Consider the following 19,310-nt stretch of genomic DNA (forward strand, 5'->3'; position numbering starts at 1 on the left):
TCTTTGCTCCCCCAACCCAAATGCTAAAATGGAAACAGTGTTTCCGTCACATTTGAATGCTCTAATTTCATTTTTAAATGCAATATTTATGAGTGAAATAAATCATAAAAAGCAAAATTACCAACATAGTAGAATCCAGCTCTGGATAACTGTTCAGGTTGAATAAAGTTCCTGACAGGCCATCTCAAAAAAGTCTGTAGTCGAGTATCATAAGATTGCATCTCAGGATGTCGTGGATTCACAGCTCGAACCATTCCATGCCTTTCTTCTAGCCTTTGAGATTCTGTATTACTCATTGGAATGTTGCCCATCGGATTCCCCAAAACAAAGGGACATGAAGGAAAATGTCTTCTATGTTCAGATGACGCATGATCTCCAGGTTCCCAATTACTTAACTTTCCACCACAAACAAAACATGCAACCCTATCTTCTTCACCAGTATAATAAAATCCAGCTTTGGCTAGCTCTGCAGGAATTAAAGAAGAATAAGAGGGCCAATTCTGAAAGGTTCGCAGTCTCATTTCTTCACTACACATAGCTGTACTATACTGCGGATATCTCAATTGATGAGAAATATCTTCCACACTTCTGGAGACAACTGGATCACTAGGATTGCTGCACTCTAATCCAATCTGAGCTCCATTTTCACGAAAGGATGATTGCAAAGAGGTTGCACTTGGTGGAGAAAATGTGGAGCGAACTGAAAAGTGCTCAACTGAAGGCAGACTTTGAATAAAACTGCAGCTTGGATTGCATCTTCTGTGTTTTTCAAAAGCATTATCACCCACTTGCCAGTTGTCAACAGTGATTCCACAACTGAAACACTGCACTTTATCACTGACACCAGTGTAATAGAATCCAGCACGTGCAAGACTCCTTTCAGACACCAAAGCGTTTGAAGGAAAATGTGCAAATGTTGAAATCCGGTAAAGTTCTGAGGTTAAATCATATTGCAGTTCTTGATCTCTGCCAATTCTGAAGTAGCCAAAATTCTGATTTTGTAATATATTCATGAAGAGTACTTCATAGGATAAGGGCTTACCTTTTTTGGAAGGAGCTTTGTTAACAGCTTTTCAAAACAAAAATGTTTCTAAATTTGAAGTCAGACTGGGGTGTCAGATAAGTAGGAGTGGATGGTGTGTATTAAAGTGTGTGCCAGACCACAATTAAATAGTAAAGCTATGAATCCAACCCAAACCTAGGCAACTCAAATCATTAGAATGTTAAAATATCCCCATTAAAAGAGAAACCCACATTGCTCACAGTTAGCAGCATGCTAAACAAGAACATCTAGAAGCTCAATGTCTGGTTTCCGCTCAAGGCAAATTAAGATTCAGAGTTATTGATTTGGAGTTAAAGAGATCCATAATGAAAAGGAAATTCTGTGAAAGAAAGAAGAAGAAAGCCAAGAAAAAGATTGACATACCTCATTAACTGTAATTAAGCTTGGATCCTCCCAAGTAGCACCGAAATGTTATAATTTGTAACATGGGAAACATGGCAGACAAGGTCCCACAGGCCTGAGAGTAGGACCAAGTGATCTGCTTTAGTGGTGTCGGTTGAAAAATTTAGAAACTCAAACAAATTTAAAACTAATTTTTATCTATTTGTGGCTTTTTTTAGTCCCCTCAAATTCTGAAAACTCAGAACAGAACATCTGAACATTCAGGACAGTGCACTTAGTTGCAATAGTCATTTTAATATTCAAAACTATGAGATGGCTTTGCTCATGTAATTGAATTTAATTCCAAAAGAGAAGAAAATTTTTTGTTGATACAAATCCATGTCTTAATTTTCTTCATTTCTTTCTTATTTGTTATATTACCAGACAAACATAGGTTAAGAGGTTTTTGTTTAACATGCTACTGAATGTTGCATTGCAAAAATTAAGAGATCACAGGAAACAGGAATTTCATAAACTATGATCAGTGCAAGGATTATGATTTAACATGGTAGCAGGTACTCCCTAAAAAAGAATTAAACTGATAGTGAAGAGAAACAAAGCTCCTTCCAAAAAAGGTAATGAGCCCATGAGAGTCTAGCCTGCCATTATGAAGTTAAGTTACAAATTTTAAAACTGGTATATTTTCATAGTTGGAACAGTTAATGTCACGGAAAAACAACAATGGGCAATCCTATCACGATCTTTCAAAGAAACCTGAAAATGATAGGAAAAAAAAAGATAATCAGCAAAAAAATTTGATTCTACCACAAAAATATTCTTAAAAGCATCACAACATAATAAAATACTTTTAAAGCATGTTTCTATTAAAATTCATTACTCTACACATAATCCAATATACTTCAAGGTTCTGAGGTATTGGCCAGGTGAATGGGAAGTAGCTGTGCTTCTTAGCTGAAAGGTCAATTGCAAGGTGCATAACTTTAACATGAAAGCCTGGAGCTTTCCAGGGGATTTGAGGAAAAACCTTTGTACCAACAGGGCACTGTGTGGGAGAGTAGTTGAGGCAAGAACCCACACAATCTTTAAAAAGTACTTGGATGAGCACAAAAATGTCATAATACTCAAAACTATGGGCCTAGTACAGGAACATAGGAATAGCATAGACCCTAGTACATTTTTGGCAATACAAACTGGTGGGCCAAAGGGCCCCTCTGTACACTACAATTCTGAAATGCACTTATCTTGACAAAATTACTCACTATCAAATTACAGGGCTGTTAACCACTTCACAATGACTGCAAATTTTGTTTTAAATTCATTCACAGGATGTGGTCATCACTAATTGGTTCAACATTCTTTGTCCATTCCCAGCTGTCCTTGATAAAGATGAGCAATCACTTGAACTTCTGAAGTTGATTTGGTGCAGGTACAGTCATAATGCCATTAGGGAGTAAGTGCAGGTTTCTGACCCATTAATAATGAAGAAATAATGATTTGCTTCTAGGTCAGGATAATGAGTGCCTTCGAGGGAAACTTGCAAGTGGTGCTGTTCCCATCATTCTAAATGGTTGCGATCATGGGTTTAGAATGTGATGTCTAAAGTACCTTGGCGAATATCTGAGGTGCTTTTCATAGATCATACACACTACAGAACATCAGTGGTAGAGGGAGTGAATGTTTGTGACCGAAGTACCAGTTGGGTAGCTGATTGGTCCTAGATGGCATCAAGCTTCTTGCGAGTTGGTGAAGCCACACTCATCCAGGCAACTGTGGAATGTTCCATCACACTCCTGATTTGTGTCATGTAAATGGCAGACAGGCTTTGGGGAAATCAAGAAATGAGTTAGGTTGATTCTTAGCCTCTGACCTGCTCTTGTAGCCACAGTACTTACATGACTGAAGCAGATGAACTAATGGCACAGATCATCGTGAATGATTATGATGTGGCAGGCATCAGAGAGACGTGGTTGCAGGGGGGTCAGGACTGGCAGTTAAACATCCAATGATTTTCAACTTATCGAAAAGACAGGGAGGCGGGCAGAGGGGGTGGGGTTGCCTTGTTAGTTAAGAACAAAATTAAATCTATGGCACCGAATGACATAGCGTCGGATGATGTGGAGTCTGTGTGGGTGGAATTGAGGAACCACAAAGGCAAAAAAACCATAATGGGAGTTATGTACAGACCTCCTAACAATGGTCAGAACCAGGGGTGCAACATGTACCGGGAAACAGAGAAGGCATGTCAGAAATGGCGAGGTCACGGTGATCATGGGAGACTTCAATATGCAGGTGGACTGGGTAAATAATGTTGCCAGTGGATCCAAAGAAAGGGAATTCATGGAATGCTTACAGGATGGCTTTTTGGAACAGCTTGTATGGAGCCCACAAGGGAGCAGGCTATTCTGGACCTAGTGCTATGTAACGAACCAGACTTTATAAAAAATCTTAAAGTAAGGGAATACTTAGGAAGCAGCGATCATAATATGGTAGAGTTCAGTCTGCAGTTTGAAAGAGAAGGCAAAATCAGATGTAATGGTGTTACAGTTAAATAAAGGTAATTATGAGGGCATGAGAGAAGAACTGACGAAAATAGACTGGAAGCAGAGCCTAGTGAGGAAGACAGTAGAGCAAAAATGGCAGGAGTTTGTGGGTATAATTGAGGACACTGTTCAGAGGTTCATCCCCAAGAAAAGAAAGATTATCCAGGGAGGGATTAGACAGCCATGGCTGACAAAGGAAGTCAGGAAATGTATTAAAGAAAAAGAGAGATTCTATAAAGTGGCCAAGAACACTGGGAAATCAGAAGATTGGGAAGGCTACAAAAACAAACAGAGGATAACAAAGAGAAATAAGGAAGGAGAGCATCAAATATGAAGGTAGGCTAGCCAGTAATATTAGAAATGATAGTAAAAGTTTCTTTCAATACATAAGAAACAAACGACAGGCAAAAGTAGACATTGGGCCACTTCAGACTCATGCTGGAAGCCTAGTGGATGGGAGATAAGGAAATAGCTGGAGAACTTAATAAGTACTTTGCGTCAGTCTTCCCAGTGGAAGACAGGAGTAATATCCCAACAATTAAAGGGAGTCAGGGGGCTGAGTTGAGTATGGTTGCCATTACAAAAGAGAAAGTGCTAGAAAAACTAAAGGTCTTAAAATAGATAAATCTCCTGGCCCCGATGGGCTACATCCTAGAGTTCTGAAGGAGGTGGCTGAGGAAATAGCAGAGGCGTTGGTTGAGATCTTTCAAAAGTCACTGGAGTCAGGGAAAGTCCCGGATGATTGGAAGATCGCTGTTGTAACCCCCTTGTTCAAGAAAGGATCAAGAAAAAAGATGGAAAATTATAGGCCAATTAGCCTAACCTCGGTTGTTGGTAAAATTCTAGAATCCATCATTCAGGATGAGGTTTCTAAATTCTTGGAAGAGCAGGGTCGGATTAGAACAAGTCAACATGGATTTAGGGGAGGTCGTGCCTGACAAGCCTGTTGGAATTCTTTGAAGAGGTGATAAGGTTAGACCAGGGAAACCCAGTGGATGTGGTCTATCTAGACTTCCAAAAGGCCTTTGATAAGGTGCCACACGGGAGGCTGCTGAGCAAGGTAAAGGCCCATGGTGATCGAGGTGAGCGAGTGGTATGGATTGAGGATTGGCTGTCGGACAGAAGAGTTGGGATAAAAGGTTCTTTTTCGGAATGGCAGCCGGTGACAAGCGGTGTCCCGCAGGGTTCAGTGTTGGTGCTGCAGCTGTTCACGTTATATATTAATGATCTGGATGAAGGGACTGGGGGCATTCTAGTGAAGTTTGCCAATGATACGAAGTTAGGTGGACAGGCAGGTAGTACTGAGAAAGTGGGGAGGCTGCAGAAGGATCTAAACAGTTTGGGAGAGTGGTCCAGGAAATGGCTAATGGAATTCAATGTGAGCAAATGCGAGGTCTTGCACTTTGGAAAAAAAGAATAGAAGCATGGACTACTTTCTAAACAGTGAGAAAATTCAGAAAGCTAAAGTACAAAGGGATCTGGGAGTGCTAGTCGAGGATTCTCTAAAGGTAAACATGCAGGTTGAGTCAGTGATTAAGAAAGCGAATGCAATGTTGTCATTTATCTCAAGAGGGTTGGAATATAAAAGCACCGTTGAGCTACTGAGACTTTATAAAGCTCTGGTTAGGCACCATTTGGAGTACTGTGTCCAGTTTTGGTCCTCACACCTCAGGAAGGACATACTGGCACTGGAGCGTGTCCAGCGGAGATTCACACGGATGATCCCTGGAATGGTAGGTCTAACATACAAGGAACGGCTGAGGATCCTGGGATTGTATTCATTGGAGTTTAGAAGATTAAGGGGAGATCTAGTAGAAACTTACAAGATAATACATGGCTTGGAAAGGGTGGACGCTAGGAAATTGTTTCCGTTAGGCAAGGAGAATAGGACCCGTGGACACAGCCTTAGAATTAGAGGGGGTAAGTTCAGAACAGAAATGCGGAGACATTTCTTCAGCCAGAGAATGGTGGGCCTGTGGAATTCATTGCCGCAGAGTGCAGTAGAGGCCAGGACGCTAAATGTCTTCAAGGCAGAGATTGATAAATTCTTGATGTCACAAGGAATTAAGGGCTACGGGGAGAATGCGGGTAAGTGGAGTTGAAATGCCCATCAGCCATGATTGAATGGCGGAGTGGACTCGATGGGCTGAATAGCCTTACTTCCACTCCAATGTCTTATTGGTTTTATGACCAGTCCAGCTCTGGTTCTGATCAATGGCAATCCCCAGGATGTTGATAGTGGTGGATTCAGTGATAGCGATACCATGGAACATTAAGGGGCGATGGCTACATTCTCTCTTGTTGGAAAGAGAGATTGTTTGGCACTTGCATGGCATGAATGTTACTTGTCACTTGTCAGCACAAAACCAAATATTGTGCAGATCTTGATGCTTTTGGGCATTGACTGTTTCAGTACCCGAGGCCACGAATGGTACTCCGGACCTTATAGTGAAGGGTAGGTCATCAACAAACCAGTTGAGGATGGCAGGGCCAAGGACACCACCTTGATGAACTGCAGCAAAGGCATTGTAGAATAGAGATGATAGACCTCCAATAACCTCAACCATGTTTCTTTGAGCCAGATAGGTCTCCAATTAGTGGAGAGTATCCCTCCGATTCCAACTAACTCTAGTCAGAGGGGCTTACATTGAAGTCCCATGGCATTCATTAATATACAAATGATACTGTGATTTGAAATATGGACAACAGAACATTACCCAAGTCACTGGATTAGTTGCACAAGGAATCACCTCCCCTTAATTGCATTTCTGTATCTCGTGTAACAAAATGATTAACCAAAATAAGAACACCACACCAAAGCGAATAAATCTATTTCTCAGTTTGTGCAGAGAGAAGTTAATGCGTCAAGTCCAGCATGTGACCACATTTTTAAAAAAAATTTACTTGATTTTGGTTGTAGACTGAATAGAGACCATTATAGACCATAATAAAGGACTCTATTTTTAAAAAGGTTACTGAAACCCAATGAAAGTGCTGTTCACACTGCTGCTTTGTTCAAGCCTTAGGAGACTATGGTCGCAGATAGGCAACTCTAGGAGACTGTGAACAAAGTGACGTTTGGTCAGCAACAGGCTGATGACTGGTTTGTGGAATTGTGACCAGCTATAGATGCCAAAGGCCATCAGCCTGACAACAACTGTCTGATCGTCTCCTGGATGGGTGTAAATGATACTGATCAGCCTTCCAACTGATGAAGAGGCAGACTAGTTTTAAAAAAAACCTGAAGTCTGAAGAAAGCCAGTTTATTTTCTCCCAGCATTTGCTGTGAGCTGTTACTTTTAACCAACAAGTCAAACTTTATAATTTTTTAAACCAGTCACTCAATGTTTCCTGTGAAGTTGTGAGCATACAAAAGCAACACTCAATCAAATCCGGTGGGTGTGTGTAATCAAATTATTTACCCAGTATATATTGTTCCCTCCACCCATAACAAAGATTTTTTTTTGCTTGTCTGTATACGCATAGGGGATTTAAAAGGGTATCAGATTTTTATCTATGGACAGCTCATAGCCCATTGAGGAGGCATTGGCCTCATGGTATTATTACTAGATTATTAATCCAGAAACTCAGCTAATATTCTAGGGACCTGCATTCAAATCCTGCCATGACAAGTGGTGGAATTTGAATCAATAAGGAATCTGGAATTGAGGGTCTAATGATGACCATGAAACCACTGTTGATTCTCTGGTTCACTAATTCCTTTAGGCAAAGAAATGTGTCATCCTTACCTGGTCCTGCCTACATGAGACTCCAGACCCATGGCAATGTAGGTGACTCTTGCTGTTCTCTGGACAATAAATGCTGGCCTCGACAGAGATGCCCACACCCCATGAATGAAAAAAAAATGTGGACCAGATTTCTAAACTAAACAACATGTTCTGTCAATCTGAGTCTGACAGGAAAACTGGGGAACTTTGCATACTTAGATAAAAATTTTTTGAAAGCTTTAGTGACAACCCCAGGAACAATGGGGTTTGATTTCCAGTGTGCTACCCAGCGAGGCCATGACAAATGATTTCTTTAGAACTCTGCTTCTCTCTCCAAAGATGCTTCCAGACCATCTAAGTTTCTCCAGTATTTTAATGTTTTCATTTCAGATGTACAGCCATCCACAATTTTTTATTTTCATTCTTTCTGCATAGTTCAGTTTTAACCAAGTGTTAGACTGAACGTGTTCTCTCCAGATAACAGGATCAAAAAAAAGCAAAGCAATCAGAAGAGGTTTAAGTAGAAACACGCTTTACTAAAAATCTGGGTAACTGAACATCCATCACAACCTTACCCCCAGTCCACCTCCCAACCACTTCCTTCCATTATATACTTATCTTTTCACAGCAGCTGTTAAAGTAGATGCTGGACATTTAAACTGTGGATACTTCACACTTACTGATGGGGGGGGGGGGGGGGGGGGGGGGGGGGGAGGGGCTTCTGTGCTCATTAACTCCACAGTTGGCTGCAATGTTTTCTGGATTGGTCTCAAACTGTTTTCCTAATAGGAGGCTTATGTTCAGGAAATTTCAGAGTAGAAATGATCAAAATCTTTATAGTCCAATCAGGCTTCTGACCTGGATCAGAATTTCTGGGTCAATATTTCATAGTTTGGGATTTGGAATATAAGCTGGAAACTTGGTGGAAATCAATTTCATCAATAGCTTTAAGGTGGAACGAACCTTGAAGAATGAAGAAATTACAGGGTTGAACACACAAAGTTAGCAGGGTGGGAAAAAAACACAATTCCTCCCTATCACCTCCTCTCTCTCCACCACACCCAACTTTGTCCAGCATCTCATTACTCATTCTGACACACAACTCCACTCCCTATCTATTTCCAACGTGGTCCTTAAAATCCGTTTCCTTACCCAATATATCCTTTTCTTGTCTTGGTGTCCATTATGTTTGATAATCTTACTATGAAGTATTTTGGAATGTCCTTCTACATTCAAGATGCATCAACATGAAAACTGTTGTTTTATTATAGATAAGGACTTTTCTTTTGATGTCTTATTTGCTAATATGCCTCTCAAGAACCTGCTTCAAATTGTCCTTTTAAATAGCCAAAAATTAATTTCACCAGGGAAAATCAAAAGGGATTGATTTTCTACTCATTATAGCTGCACAAAAATAATAACGTGGTGCCACTGTTTAAGTAGGGTGGAAAAAACAAGCCAGGGAACTATAGACTAGTGAACCTGACATCGGTGGTGGGCAAGTTGTTGGAGGGAATCCTGAGGGACAGGATGTACATATATTTGGAAAGGCAAGGACTGATTAGGGATAGTCAACATGGCTTTGTGCATGGGAAATCATGTCTCTCAAACTTGATTGAGTTTTTTGAAGAAATAACAAAGAGGATTAATGAGGGCAGAGTGGTAGATATGATCTATATGGACTTCACTAAGGCATTCGACAAGGTTCCCCATGGGAGACTGATTAGCAAGGTTAGATCTCACAGGATACAGGAAGAACTAGCCATTTGGATACAAGGGTGGTGGTGGTGGAGGGTTGTTTTTCAGACTGGAAGCCTGTGACCAGTGGAGTGCCACAAGGATCGGTGCAGGGTCCTCTACTTTTTGTCATTTAAATAAATGATTTGGATGCGAGCATAAGAGGTACAGTTAGTAAGTTTGCAGATGACACCAAAATTGAAGGTGTAGTGGACAGCGAAGGTTATCTCAAATCACAACAGGATCTTGACCAGATGGGCCAATGGGCTGAGAAGTGGCAGATGGAGTTTAATTCAGATAAATGTGAGGTGCTGTATTTTGGGAAAGCAAATCTCATCAGGACTTATACACTCAATGGTAAGGTCCGAGGCAGTGTTGCTTGGAGTGTAGGTTTATAGCTCCTTTAAAGTGGAGTCCTTTAAAGTGGAGATAGGACAGTGAAGTAGGCGTTTGGTATGCTTTCTTTTATTGGTCTGAGTAATGAGAACAGGTGTTGGGAGGTCACGTTGCGGTTGTACAGGACATTGGTTCGGCCACTGTTGGAATATTGTGTGCCATTCTGGTCTTCTTCCTATCGGAAAGATGTTGCGAAACTTGAAAGGGTTCAGAAAAGATTTACAAGGATGTTGCAGGGTTGGAGGATTTGAGCTATAGGGAGAGGCTGAACAGGCTGGGGCTTTTTTCCCTGCAGTGTCGGAGGCTGAGGGGTGACCTTATAGAGATTTACAAAATTATGAGGGGCATGGATAGGATAAATAGACAAAGTCTTTTCCCTGTGAAAAGTCTTTTCACAGCAATGAAGCAATTTAACTGTTCAGCCCAGCTCTTATGGAAGTTACAAAGTTAAAAATCACACAACACCAGGTTATAGTCCAAAAGGTTTAATAGGGAGCATGAGCTATCGGAGCGCTGCTCCTTCATCAGGTAGCTGTGGTCTACAACCACCTGATGAAGGAGGAACAATGCTCTGAAAGCCAGTGCTTCCAATTAAACCTGTTGGACTATACCCAAGTGTTGTGTGATTTTTAACTTTGTACACCCCAGTTCAATACCAGCATCTCCAAATCATGCAAACCTATGGGAGCTGGTTAGCCAATTGGCTCGTATGCAGCTCCAACATGGTTTCAAGTCACTTTCTGGCTAATGAAGGCTTGGGACTACCTCCTTGTCTCGCTGTCAAAAGTGGATGGCAATACAAAACCACCACTAATAAAATTGCTAATAAAAATAGAATTTGGATGAAGCGTGAGCAGACAATGAGTTAAAAACATATCTTTCAGTCGAGCACTTGTGAACTGCTAAGTTAGTAAAGCTCCCCCACAGGTTGAAGATACACCATGAAAGTCATTCCTTCTCAAGCTCTCCCCTCGCATGAGGCATGACCACTCATGTTAAACCACGATCAACTGTATCACTAATAGGAAAGCAGCCCTATGGACCTCTGGGACTAAAGACTTTACCATGAAATGGAATAATTCTCCTAATTTCAGTCATTTTAAAATCAGATTTCTTACATCCTTATTAAAATCAAAAATAAAAATGGTCATAAAAGAAAAAATAAAGAGTCACTGGACCCGAAATGACAACTCCGTTTTCTCTGCACACTTGCTGAGTTTTCCAAGCAATTTCTGTTTTCATTCCTGATTTCCAGCATCCATAGTTCTTTTGGGTTTTTTTAAAAATCCCAATTAATTCTTTTTAGGTTTCCTCCAAATTTCTGCCATAACCAAAACTGTGTCTGATTGCCACTTGTAAATATACAGGGGAAAAATATTTTCCAGTAAAGTGGCTGTTTCAGGGAATACACTAGATTTGAATCATGTAAATCGGCTTTATCAGGAAGTGTAACTTAACCAATATATCCTAGGTGCAGCCCTTTTTTAAAATTCATTCACGGGATGAAGGTGCCTCTGACTAAGCCATCATCTGTTGCCCATCCCTAATATCTCAGAGGGCAGTTAACAGTTGTCCACATTGCTGTGGGTCTGGAGTTACATTTAAGCCAGACCAGGAAATGATGGCAGTTTCCTTGCCTAAAGGAAGGAACCCAGGTGGGTTGTTCTGACAATTGACAATGGTTTCACTGTCATTAGACTCTTAATTCCAGATATTTATTGAATTTACAAATTTAACTGCTGCCATCTTTAAACCAATACTTGCACACTTTGTAGTTCCATTTATGCTAACAACAGAATGTTACACTGATTTAAAGTCAGTGACTAATCTCTGAACAGCTTAAAACTTCAACAAGCCAAATTTCTCTGAACTAATGAGTTGCCAGAGGTAGTGGAGGAGGCTGGGACAATTACAACATTTAAAAAGGTATCAGGATAGAAAAATGAATAGGAAAGGTTTTGGGGGATATGGGCCAAGTGCTGACAAATGGGATTAGATTAATTTTGGATATCTGGTTGGCATGGAGAAGTTGAACCTAAGGGCCTGTTTCCACGCTGTACATTTCTATGACTCCATAACAACTAAAATATTATAAGTGTATTGATCTTCAACATAAAGAATGCAATTTTATTACATATAAGCAGTAAACCATACTTCCGAAGCTGAGTGATAAGTGTCTTACCTTTATCATGTAAAATGAACCCCTAAAATAATCTCACCCCATTGTTAAAAGTTTGTTACATTAATATAGCGACTGATACTTTTTTTTTCAGCTACAAGATTAAACATGCTTGCATTCAGACTGCTTTTGAAATGAATGATGGTGCAAACATCCCTTCCAGTTTGACAGGCTTGTACCAAAACAGTACCTAGCTCCTGTTAAAATCAGTTTCTCCCTCCTTCATTACTGCCCCAACATGCCCCTTCCCCACAAAGGTTTAAAATCAGCTTCACAAAGCTTTTTCAATTCACTCTTGGGATGTGAACGTCACAACTGTACTAGCATTTATTGCCCATCTCTAGTTGCCCTTGAGAAGGTGGGAGTGAGCTGCCTTCTGAAACTAATGCAGTCCATGTGCTGTGGGTTGACCCCAATGTCCTTAAGGAGGTAATAAAACTGGTCTAGTGACACTGAAGTAGCTGTGCTATTCCAACACCACACCACAGATCTCCAGCATCTGCAATCCTCACTTTCTCCACACTGAAGAAATCGCAACATATGTCCAAGTCTGGATCTTAATGTGTCTAATTCCAGGGCATTAACACAAGTTTAACAAGTTGGAGTCCTGCAGCAGGCAAATCTGTTTTAGGGGGTTCCTGTGGTTCAGTGCTCATGAAGGTCAGAAGGTCCAAGTTCAAACCCCACCCGTTCCACACCAGTCTCTGAACAGATCAACTAATAAAATACCTTTAACAGTCTTTCCAGAATCGCGCGTCCCGTCTACAAAAGTCGGACAACGAACAGAGAAAGGATCTGGGAAGTAAAATGGAAAGATCCAGACGACTTACCCGAACGATGACAGTTGGTCCCGAGTTAAACCAAAAATTAAACGCAACGTGGATTAGGCAAGGACTGACAAGCAAGTGATCTAACTCCAAAAAACTCCGTTTGACCCAATGTCTGCAAATGAGTCAGAAATTCCTTGAATTCAGCAGCAGCAGCAGCAGCAGCAGCCAGGACTAATATGGAAAGTGCAGAAAGAGGCGAGGCCCGGCCCAGAGCCGCCATTTTACATTTCAACCAACAACAAAAAAACCACCGATTTAAACTCCGCCATTAACAGCTGGGTATACTCACTGTCTCTCTGACTGCTCCCGTTATCAAAAATTACTTGATTCACCTCACACTCCGAGAAATCACTCGATCTTTTTTTTTTCTCCCCCTCACACTCCGGGAACCGCTCGATCTCTCGCGCTGATCGTTAACGGACAATCTCCTCCCGCCCACTCACCGGGTTTTTTTTTCAAACTGTTGTCAGTTGCTGATTGGCCTCGACACGGGACTTTCCGCAGCTGCCAAAGCCCCAGTTTCAATTCTAGTTTCACTCAGGTTTCCCCTCTGTCCCGCCTTCTCTCATTCCCCTCGCCGCGAAGCGGAAAGGAGGAGGAGGAGGGTGTGTGTGTGAAGTAAACCCGCTGGCCCTGGCCTCCTGCTATACCAACGCCACTTGGCAGGAAGGGTCACTGGAGCCTAAATGTCAGAGATTACCTGGACTATCTTTGACACCTCGCTCCCCTTCCTGGACCTCTCCATCTCCATTAGTGACGACCGACTTGACACTGACATTTTTTACAAACCCACCGACTCCCATAGCTACCTGGATTACACCTCTTCCCACCCTACCTCTTGCAAAAATGCCATCCCGTATTCCCAATTGCTCCGCCTCCGCCGTATCTGCTCCCAGGAGGACCAGTTCCACCATAGGACATACCAGATGGCCTCCTTCTTTAGAGACCACAATTTCCCTTCCCACGTGGTTAAAGATGCCCTCCAACGCATCTCGTCCACATCCCGCACCTCCGCCCTCAGACCCCACCCCTTCAACCGTAACAAGGACAGAACGCCCCTGGTGCTCACCTTCCACCCTACAAACCTTCGCATCAACCAAATCATCCACCGACATTTCCGCCAACTCCAATCAGACCCCACCACCAGGGATATATTTCCCTCCCCACCCCTTTCCTCCTTCCGCAAAGACCGTTCCCTCCGTGACTACCTGGTCAGGTCCACACCCCCCTACGACCCACCCTCCCATTCTGGCACTTTCCCCTGCCACCGCAGGAACTGTAAAACCTGTGCCCACACCTCCTCCCTCACCTCTATCCAAGGCCCTAAAGGAGCCTTCCACATCCAAAGTTTCAGCTGCACATCCACCAATATCATTTATTGTATCCGTTGCTCCCGATGTGGTCTCCTCTACATTGGGGAGACTGGGCGCCTCCTAGCAGAGCGCTTTAGGGAACATCTATGGGTCACCCGCACCAATCAACCAAACCGCCCCGTGGCCCAACATTTCAACTCCCCCTCCCACTCTGCCGAGGACATGGAGGTCCTGGGCCTCCTTCACCGCCGCTCCCTCACCACCAGATGCCTGGAGGAAGAACGCCTCATCTTCCGCCTCGGAACACTTCAACCCCAGGGCATCAATGTGGACTTCAACAGCTTCCTCATTTCCCCTTCCCCCACCTCATCCTAGTTTCAAACTTCCAGCTCAGTAACTGTCTCCTTGACTTGTCCGACCTGCCTATCTTCTTTTCCACCTATCCACTCCACCCTCTCGTCCTTGACCTCTCACCTTCATCTCCTCCCCCACTCACCCATTGTACTCTATGCTACTCTCTCCCCACCCCCACCCTCCTCTAGCTTATCTCTCCATGCTTCAGGCTCACTGCCTTTATTCCTGATGAAGAGCTTTTGCCCGAAACGTCGATTTCGCTGCTCGTTGGATGCTGCCTGAACTGCTGTGCTCTTCCAGCACCACTAATCCAGTATTTTAACTAGTATTGATTGTTGTAAAAAAAAATCTGGTTTTCTAATGTCCTCTACCCAATATTCGTGGCATATATACGTGGTTAACTCTCAGCTGCCCTAAACGGACCACTAGGCTACTTACTTCCAAGATAATTAGAGATGGACAAGAAATGTTGGTTTTGCCTGTAATACCCACATCCCATGCATTTTTTTTTAATCTGAAGTGTTTGCACCTATTAACTTCTTAACATTAATTTTTAAATATAACATGTAAATTGCAAGTAAAGTTAGAGATACCTGAGTGCAATACATATTTGTGAAAATAATTGAACTGTATTGCAATGCATATAATTTCAAATTGGAAGTGTTGTGATATGATTATGTAAACTTTATTTATAAAGTATTAGTTTAATATCTGATACACACTTAGCTGGGGAGCATTGATGTAACTCTAAACAATACACCTCTCTTTTGAGAGATTTTCAAAATTAACAATAGCTTTATTCAAGACAAAAGTAAAAATAGGTGGATAAGAGAAATTTTTAAAAATCTTTCCATTTAGTTTCTCATTTTTTGGGAGGTTTTTATATTACTCTAATTTTTTTCTTGATTTTGCATTCCCAAATGAATATTATATTACCATTCACTCCTTTCTATACATTTTGACTGATTGTATCTTAGGACACATGACAATAAATCAGTGAATTGTTTACAAGCAGTATACAAAGAACATAGTAAGCAAGGATATATAGATCAAGACAGAGGCTTACAGGTTACATTGAACAGGACATATGTGAGGCAAGATCATTGTTAGCATTATTTGAGGCTAGATGATCTATTCAACAGTCTAAAAATGGCTGGGAAGAAGCTGTTCCTGAACCTGTTGGTGTGTGTATTCAGGCTGCTATATCTTCTGCCTATTGGAAGAGGTTGCAGGAGATCATTATCGGAGTGTGATGGGTCCTGGATGTTGGCACTCTTTCTGCAGCAATGAGCTGTGTAAATGGAGTCAATGGATGAAAGGTTGGCTTCCCTGATGATGGGCTTGACTATCGCCTTCTGTGGTTTCTTATGGTCCTGGGCAGAGCAGTTGCTATACCAGGCTGTTCTACAGATGTCTGGGTGTATAAGTTGGTTAGGGTACTAATGGACATGTCAAATTTCCTGAGGAAGAAGAGGTGGTGTTGTGCCTTCTTGACTGTTACATCTACTTGGGAAGTCCAGGATAGTAGTCGATTATCAGCACTGCGAGGAACTTGATGCTCTCCACCCTCAAACTTGGTTCTATTGATTTAGATGGGAGCATGTCCTCTTTTCTTTTTGAAGTCAATGATAAGTTCTTCAGTTTTGCTGACATTGAGAGAGATTATTCTCATTGCACCCATTACGTCACCAAGACCTCTATCTCCTTTTTGTATTTTGTCTCATCATTGTTAGATATTCGTTCCACTACAGTGGTGCCTTTAATTAATTTGTAGAGGCCCGTTCATTTGGAATTTGGCAACACACTAGAGGATGTACAGGGAGTAGAGTAGGGGATTGAGGACTCATCCTTGGAAGACTCTAGTGTTATTGCAGAGATGGTGTAAATATCTGTCTTCACTGATTGTGGTCTATGGGTCAGAAAGCTGAGGATCCAGTTGTAGAGATTTGTTTCTTTGCTTGATGCCTCTGCCATTAACTATTGGCATCTCATCACTATCTAATCCCATCCACCACGGTAAAGATCTACTTCCTCCATAGTTGATATTACAGTTTGTAAATTCATATTATGCATTGCAGAACTTTGACAAAGCTTTATCCACAGACAAGGAGTCAGCCTAGTGGTAGTAGTGGTGGACTGTTAAGCTGGAGACTGTGATTCAAATCATGCCACAATAGGTGGTGAAACTTGAATTCAATAAAAATCTGAAGTGTTTAATAATTACCACAAATCCATTGCTGATCACTAGTGAACCAGATGGGTTTTCTCAATATCCTATAGGGAAGGAAACCACCATCCTTGCCTGACCTCCATGCGAGTCCAGATCCACAGCAATGTAGTCGACTCTTATTGCGCATTCCTAACTGCTGTCTGGGCAATTAAATGCTGACCTGGCTGTCAATGTCCCCATCAAACAAATGAATAAAATAACTTTTCAGTCTGCCTCACATCTCAACTCCTCGGACACAAACCTCCAAAAATCTGCTCCAAGTTGCATATCATCCCATTTGGACATACTTTTCAGATGGTTGTGAGGAAGGGTCACTGGACCAGAAACATTTGGGGCGGCACGGTGGCACAGTGGTTAGCACTGCTGCCTCACAGCGCCAGAGACCTGGGTTCAATTCCCGCCTCAGGTGACTCTGTGTGGAGTTTGCACATTCTCCCCGTGTCTGCGTGGGTTTCCTCCGGGTGCTCCGGTTTCCTCCCACAGTCCAAAGATGTGCAGGTCAGGTGAATTGGCCATGCTAAATTGCCCATAGTGTTAGGTAAGGGGTAGATGTAGGGGTATGGGTGGGTTGCACTTTGGCGGGGCGGTGTGGACTTGTTGGGCTGAAGGGCCTGTTTCCACACTGTAAATAATCTAATCTAATTAACTCTGATTTCTCTCCATAGATGCTATCAGGCCTGCTGAACTTTTCCAGCAAATTCTGTTTTTGTTTGTGATTTACAGCATCCGTTTTTTTGGTTTTCATTGCAGACTCTTTGTTGTTGCTGAGTCAAAATACAGGAAAACACCTATCTTACATCACTTTGTAGGAGTACTGTTACAGCTGAGGCTAGAGAACGACATAGTTGCTCTGGTCCCACTGTATCTTGGGTTATAATGTAAAATAGAAATACAATCTTCAGTTATTGACAGGACCAATTAAATCCTTTAATAATCAATTTTAAACAAAAAAGTTATTAATAAGATTGCTTAGTAAGGAGCATTGGAGGTTTATAAAATCATGAGGGCCATGGATAGGGTAAATAGACATGATCTTTTCCTTAGGATGGGGATGGGGATGGGGGTGGAAAGAGTCCAGAACTAGAGGGCATAGGATTAGGGGGAGGGGGGTAAGAGATTTAACAAAGAATATTACAGCACAGTACAGGCCGTTCGGCTCTCGATGTTGCACCAAAAGTGACCCAATGGGCAACTTTTCCACACAAGGTGGTGCGTGTATGGAATAAGCTGCCAGAGGAAGTGGTGGAGACTGGTACAATTAAAACTATCCAGATGACTTTTCAGGGCTGTATGAATAGGAAGGGTTTAGAGGGATATGGGCCAAGTGTTGGCAAATGGGACTAGATTCATTTAGAATATCTGGTCAGTGTGAACGTGTTGGACCGAAGGGTCTGGTTCCGTGCTGTACATTTCTGACTATAAAAAATACAAATCAAAAGGAACATAATGATGTAATAATTGATTATCTATTTATATTGGTCAGTAGAAAAGAAGTACAAATGCTTACGCTTCTAAATAGCTCTAAAACACATACAAATGCACAAACACATTTCAAAAGAAAAGAGGTGGAAAAAAATTACCATCACCCTAAAAATGTTTTGTGGACTAATGAGGTTACAGCTAACTCATTTCATTGCATATTCTTGAAGCTAGAAGATTTCAACCAGACAGTTGCTCTTTTTACTGCTCCATCCTTGCAACCTCTAGCTCACCATCTCTCTCTCTCTCTTTCAGCCTCTCCTTCATCAAATCTCCCTCACTGCATCACCCACTGCCACAGTTCTTGTGTTCTAGTGAGCCAACCTTTCACTACTCGCTTTCTCCAATCACTGGTTACATCTCTTCCCATGTTTGCAGCAAAGCAGCCTTCGATTGGAAGAACAGCTTCTCATTGATTCTGTCTCTTCAGTACACAGGTATAGTTTCTTTCCTTGGTTGCCTTGTGATTTGAATTTTCCAGGGCTTTCTGGGAGCTTATGGGACCACCTCACACATGTATACTGAACCTTGACTCAACTGCCTATAAGCTGAGTTGACTACAATGTGCTGCTCCATAACACCAACAGTATGAGTTCAGACACCATTTCAATTGAGATAATGCTTGCAACTGCCTGTTCTCCTTGTCCAATTGTGATACCATGGCATGGCAATGAGCAGAAAGCCATGGTTAACAACCTAGACAACAGGGTACGACATAAACAGAGAGAGAGAGAGAGAGAAAGAGAGAGAGAGAAGTTTAACTTAACTTCTTACAAGCAGCAAGAATTTGCTGCTGCAGCCTGTATGAAAAATATTTGATTGACACTTTGAAGTTCCTTTTACACAACTTCCCAAGTCATCTTTTTAATGAAACTGACTGAATCTGCAATCGATAAAACTGTGAAATGATATCACAAGGAAATTGGAGCACATCGAGAGGGACACTAAAAGGTATCTTACTACTGATAGTAGAATTATCTTTAACCTTGAGGGGATTTTTGCTGATAACCTTCAATCTCATTCTCAGTTTGAAAACGGTGGGTGGGGGCATGTATCTTTCAAGTATGAAGAAGAAAATATTGGACATTTGAAATGAAAACAAATAGCAAGTACACAGTT

The 19,310-nt window shown here is 41.8% G+C and overlaps 1 protein-coding gene across 5 annotated transcripts in view; it reads right to left on the reverse strand.

Annotated features, from left to right (window-relative positions):
• The window catches only part of birc2 (baculoviral IAP repeat containing 2), a 36,282-nt gene extending 22,661 nt beyond the window's left edge, over positions 1–13,621 (reverse strand). The window contains exons 1-2 of one of the 5 annotated variants that reach the window (XM_072578236.1): positions 13,516–13,621; positions 122–2,158 (exon numbers count right to left, since the gene is read on the reverse strand). In XM_072578236.1, the coding sequence (XP_072434337.1) occupies positions 122–1,013 (892 nt within the window). In that variant the 5' untranslated portion in view covers positions 1,014–2,158; positions 13,516–13,621. Of the gene's footprint in view, positions 1–121; positions 2,159–12,815; positions 13,009–13,104; positions 13,490–13,515 lie in introns of those variants that run through there. The other 4 variants (XM_072578232.1, XM_072578233.1, XM_072578231.1 and 1 more) reach the window with 4 other exon arrangements.
• Positions 13,622–19,310: the final 5,689 nt, after the last annotated feature.

The sequence above is a fragment of the Chiloscyllium punctatum genome, chromosome 9 (genome assembly GCF_047496795.1).
Source record: "Chiloscyllium punctatum isolate Juve2018m chromosome 9, sChiPun1.3, whole genome shotgun sequence".
NCBI lineage: Eukaryota > Metazoa > Chordata > Chondrichthyes > Orectolobiformes > Hemiscylliidae > Chiloscyllium > Chiloscyllium punctatum.